The sequence below is a fragment of the Mauremys reevesii genome, linkage group 1 (genome assembly GCF_016161935.1).
Source record: "Mauremys reevesii isolate NIE-2019 linkage group 1, ASM1616193v1, whole genome shotgun sequence".
Taxonomy (NCBI): Eukaryota; Metazoa; Chordata; order Testudines; family Geoemydidae; genus Mauremys; species Mauremys reevesii.
The window spans coordinates 220,101,629-220,107,628 of record NC_052623.1 but is presented as its reverse complement, the minus strand read 5'-3'; the positions used below and the strand labels follow the sequence as shown (position 1 = coordinate 220,107,628).

Genomic DNA, 6,000 nt, shown 5'->3' with positions numbered 1-6,000 from the left:
GCCCTCAGACAATTTATTACATTGTGACAAAAAAAGTGTTTCCCCAAGACTAACCCCCCCGCTCCACCCAAAACTTTTTCTACTTTTAGTCATTTATGTTTTATCCTAAAGGCATGATCTCACATTGCAAGAGGCAGAATGATGGCTGAAAAGCGCCCAATGAGAGGAAGCCGTGAAGCCACATTTAACAGAAATAACTTTTTTTAAAATCTTCCCTAGACCCATCATGCTGTGTGTGTGTGTGTGTGTGTGTGTGTGTGTGTGTGTGTAGGCAGGTGAGATTAATGCAGGATATAACCACTCTGTTAAGCAGCTGTTTCCAACACTCAGACAGACTTTTATCACCAATGGCAAACCAGGTCACATACACAGATGTAAAGATTTTACCCAGGGAAAGAGCATGTATTGCTCCTCCGACTTCAAATCCAGGTAAAATATTCTTAATAGATATCAGATTCATATTTTCATGTTGTCTTTTCTTTAAAAAATGCCATTTCAAAAAGCTTTAAATAATTGTGATGACATTTTGTCAGTGAAGGCAATGTATATGAGGACAAAATTGCACACACAGTGTGCCTGATCCTTGGAAGATATCAATCAGCAAAGCTTTATTGAAATCAGCGTTGTTGTGCTCATTTACCCCCGCTGAGGATCTGGCCCAGAGTTTCTAATAACAGAATAAAATATACTTGTTGCTAAATTATAAATTGGCAGAACAATAGTTTATTTTTTAAATGTCGTAGTCTGATCAGAGGGTTACTATGGCTTAAGTAAGCCATGATCTGAACAATTAGCTAGCCTGAAAGGCCAATTATTGCATTTGACCATGTCTGCAATGTGCTAATTCTGGTAAAATGGTTGCATATAATCCCCCCAAAATCACAAAAGACGGTTGAAAGTTCAGCCACTGCTGCTGCAAGGAAGACAACAAATGGACCCCATTTGACCACAGTTCTTTTATATTTGTTTTTTAAATAATGACTTTCCCATAACCAAACCATCAAATCTTATCATACGCTTATCATAAAAGACAAAAGTTTAAGTGAATATTAGGGGGAAAGAGCTGACTTTGACAATATTTCTTTGTGAATAATATTCCCAGCACTTGAAAACAATTGATGAATTCATTCTTCAGTACATTTTGTGAAAATTATGGACTGCCACTAACATGTTACAATGATTAAAAGTAAATATGAAATACATAATGTTCAGAGTAAGTTGGCTATTATTGGAGGGAGGGATAGCTCAGTGGTTTGAGCATTAACCTGCTAAACCCAGGGTTGTGAGTTTAATCCTTGAGGGGGCCGCTTAGGTATCTGGGGCAAAAACTGGTCCTGCTAGTGAAGGCAGGGGTCTGGACTTGATGACCTTTCAAGGTCCCTTCCAGTTCTAGGAGATTGGTACATCTCCAATTATTACCTATTTCATAATGTTTTCAGGGTACAATAGCTATTAATTAATTATATTAGCAATCAACGATGTAATAATTTTACAGTCTGTATTATTAGAATAAATAATATATTTACTATCTAGTTTGATTCTTGATTGTTGAGCTCTGATTTAATGTAACTGAATGGTAGAAACAATATTTTGATATATATTTACAAAAACTATTTCTCATAATTTAAATTTCATTTCATTTATTTATCTTAATTGCATGTACAATTAGAAAAGCGATAATATATGCTACAGGGCTAGGTTATTATTATTAGTCTGACTTCTTATATAACATAAGCCATAGAATTTCAACCAGTTACTCCTCTATGGAGCTGAATAACTCCTTGTCTACCAAAAGGCATCCAGTTTTCATATGAAGAAAAAGCTGGAGAATCCACCACTTCCATTAGTAGCTTGTTCTAGTGATTATTTACCCTCACCGTTACAAAAAATTGGGCCTTATTTCTAATTTAACTTCTTCTGGCTTCACCTTCCAGCCATTGGTAACTGTTATGCCTTTCTTTGCTAAATTAAAGAGCCCTTTAATATTTTCTTCCTATAAACGTTCTTATACATTGTAATCAAGTCACCTCTCAGTCTTCTTTGTGAGAAGAAGAACAGATAGAGCTCTTTAAGTTTCTAATTGTAAGGCATTTTATCCAGCCCTTGTATCATTTTTGTGACTCTTCTCTGCATCCTCTACAATTTTTCGATATCCTTTTTATAATGTGGACACCAGAACTAGATGCGGTATTCCAATGGTGATCTTCCCAACCCTGTACTGAGAGGTAAAGTCACCTCCTTATTCCTACTCAATACTCCCCAGTTTATACATGCAAGGATAGTATTAGTCCTTCCCCACACTGCATTGCACTGGGAGCTCATGTTGAGTTGCTTGTCTACTGACCCCTAAATCTTTTTCAGAATTGCTGAGTGGGTCTGACCTATATTCTTTGTTCATAAATCTAGGAACTTGCATTTCAGTGTACTAAAACACATTTTATTTGCATGGGTCTATTTTACTAAGCAATCCAGATCACTCTGTATGACTGCTTCATTATTTACCATTCCCTCAATTTTACTTCTAAGTCATTGATAAAAATATTGAATAGTGTCAGGCCTAGTACCAGTCTTGCAGAACACTTCCATTCGATGGTCATTCCCCATTTACAAATACTTTTAGAGATCTTTCTGTTAGCCAATTCTATATCCATTGACTATATGCTAATATTTGAATCGGAATGTGTGCTACTAAATTCAATTATCCCTACCCTAAAGTTTTAATATTTTGGCTAACATTTGGTACACAAGCTCTCAGTCAAGAAGGAAATTTTTCTGAAAGTTTCAAAAAAAAAAAAAAGATGTGAGCCATTTTTAAGTGCTAAAAGGTGGAAGAAAATGGAGATTTTCTGCAAACAAATTTTTTAAACACCTCTTGTGACTCATTAGAAGATGGAGGAAACCTGAAATTTGGAAGGGACATAGTTGTTTGATGAAAATTGGTTTTGGTTTGGCCAAGTTATGAGGGCTTTAAAAATGTATTCTGCATGCACAGTGTTTTTTGCTATATGATAATCCAAAGTGGGGGAGGGTTCTAGTGAGGTGCCCCAAAGATCTGTTCTTGGCACAGTGCTATTCAATATATTTGTCAATGATCTGGGAGAAAACATAAAATCATTCCTGGTAAAGGTTGCAAGTGACACACATTTGTGGAGTGGTGAATAATAACTGTCCTCATAATTAAAAACTGATCTGGATCACTTGATAAGCTTGATGCATTCGAGCAATGTGACCAATAGCCTAAAATATATTTAGGTGTTTCTAATTCCCATTGAAATCTGTGGGAATTAGGCACCTAAATACCTTTATCTGGGCTCATGTGTTTAATACAGTCAAATACAAAGTCATACATTTAAGAACAAATAACATAGTTCACCCTTCAGAATGACAGGTTTCAGAGTGATACAGTGTTAGTCTGTATCAGCAAAAAGAACGAGAAGTGCTTGTGGCACCTTAGAGACTAACAAACTTATGGAAAGCAGTGACTCTGAGAAAGACTTATACGGGTAATGGTAGATAACCAGCTGAACATGAGCACCCAGAGAGATGCTGTGGCTAAGAGGACCAATACTATTCTTGGATGTGTAAGCAGGGGAATGTTGAGTAGCAGTTGGGAAGCAATATTATCTCTTTTTACAGCATTGGCAAGACCATTACTGGAATACAGTGTCCAATTCTGATGTCCACATTTTAAGAAGAATGCTGAAAAATTGGAAAGTGTTAAGAAAAGAACTACAAGAATAATCTGAGGTCTGGAAAACTTGCCTTACAGTGAAACACTTAGAAAGTTCAGTCTACTTAGTTTATGGAAGAAAAGGCTAAGCATGACTTGATCATGGTATACAAGTACATGGGGAGAAGATTTCTGACAATAGATGGCCCTTATTGTAGCTGACAAAGGCATAACAAGATCCAGTGGCTTAAAGTTTAAGCTGGTTAAATTGAGACCAGAAATAAGGTGCAGATTTTAAACAGTGAGGGTGTTAACCATTGAAACAATTTACCAAGAGCTGTGGTGGATTTTCCATCACTTAAAGTCTCTAGATCAAGATTGGATGTCTTTCTAAAAATATGCTGGCTCAACTACAAGATATGGGCTTTGATACAGAAATTAATATGTGAAATTATATGGCCAGTGTTATATAGGAGATGAGCCTAGATGATCATAATGCTACCTTCTGGTCTAAAAATCTATGAATCTACAAAACTAAGGATCTGCCAAAGTTGCATTGACACTCCACATGTTTCTGTATATACACTGACTGGAAATTTCTATTTAATAGAAAAAAATATCGCAGTACTCCATTGGATTTGCATATGCATGTATAACAAAGTTGAGTGGAATTTCACTTTTAATATGTGGCATATTATCTGTGAAGATCTGTATCAGGTGAGATAGGGCTCTTTTATATGCCACATAAGGGTATGTTTGCAGCTGGTAGAATTCAGGTTGCAGGGGTAACCTGGACTTTGCCACCTGCGGGCTTCGCATTCTAACTTCAGTGTTCTTTTATGTAGATTTCTTTAAATACAGGCAATGAACTTATTTGGGAAAAATTCTGTTTCCATGATACAGAGTCACTTTTTTCATACAGCCAGATAAGTTGTGTTTAATATTTTAAAAAAGTAATGCGTATTTATTTGGGGATGGAGGGATTTTTTTTTAATATTTACAGCTTTTCTAAGTTAATATAGTTAAATGAGTTTTCCTATTTATACAGCAACTGAATTTTAAAATTTACAAGCCTCCATTATTTCTTTACCATAAAACAATATTCAGATTTTAAGTAAAATATATATTTGAACAATGTCTTCCTGCAAACACGATCAGAGTTACCTCTTCTGTACAATAATTATATCTGTATAATTCTTCTGGGACCAATAGCATTTGAAAAACATTCTTAACTGCACTTTTTTTTTAGAAAAATTATTTTATTACAGTTATATATAATAAATATAAATGTGCATATTTTCTACATTCTATTGGACTAATCAATTAAGAATAAAACAAACAGCAAAATGTCTGTACACCCACTGAGTCACAGAACAGGGGACCTAATAGCGTAGATGTGCCTCATTTATTAACCATTTTCCCAATATTTTTCTTGTGATATTTACCTTTGTAAAAAGTCTGAATAGTTCAGATTAAACACTCTTCAGATCAAATGTGCTTGGATGTTTTTTCTAACTGCTAGACTGCTTATCTGAAGGTCATGCATCATTACCTTTACTTTTCATGCATCATTACCAGTTCTGCTGATCAAATTCTGCCCTCAGCAACACTTGTGCATTCACATAATAGTCAACAGTTTTCACATGTGTAATTAATTGGAATTAGTTAACTATTCTCTTGATGTTACACAGCAAGGAATAAACAGCCGGACCTCCCTCTGAATTGTGTTCGCTCTGCAAAAAAACAAGAAAAATTCATTTTGTCATCAACCAGCATTTTTTATTCAGAAGTGGAATCACACTTTAAATTCACAGTATTCTTATAAAAAACATGAACTACCCATGACAGCAGCAACACAAGCCTCATCTTATATCTCACCCTTTCCTGAGTGAGGCAAAGATGCAAATATTATCTTCTGTAAAACTAGTAAGATGTTTTACCAAGGTAACATCTGGTGACCCAGCAAAATGTTGAAATAACAATTAATAACTGAGGTACATGCATGCTTTAAAGTTGAGTTATTTTGGCTACCATTTTAATCTCCTGCTTAAGTTTCAGCAGCTAATATCTCAGGCGACTCTACAGTTAGGGTTTGATGCTTCATAATATTTTATAGTTACAGTTTCAAGCTGTAAGTGTACATATTTATTGGTTCTTTTTGAGATAGTTGCCACCAAATCCAGGTCTGAATTGGAGTATAGGGAGAGGGCGGGGAGCTGGGACAAGGAGCAAAGCAAAAAGGTACCGAGATCACCCATGATAAGATTTGATATCTCTCGGTCTACATGGATTGGAAGCAAATGCTTTAGATATACTGTCTGAAAAGTGGA

The 6,000-nt window shown here is 35.5% G+C and overlaps 1 protein-coding gene across 1 annotated transcript in view; it reads left to right on the top strand.

Moving 5' to 3' along the window:
* Positions 1-318: 318 nt before the first annotated feature.
* The window catches only part of LOC120384540 (killer cell lectin-like receptor subfamily F member 1), a 28,137-nt gene continuing 22,455 nt past the window's right edge, over positions 319-6,000 (top strand). Inside the window, exon 1 of the mRNA XM_039503396.1 lies at positions 319-429. Within this exon, the coding sequence (XP_039359330.1) occupies positions 348-429 (82 nt within the window). The 5' untranslated portion in view covers positions 319-347. The remainder of the gene's footprint in view (positions 430-6,000) is intronic.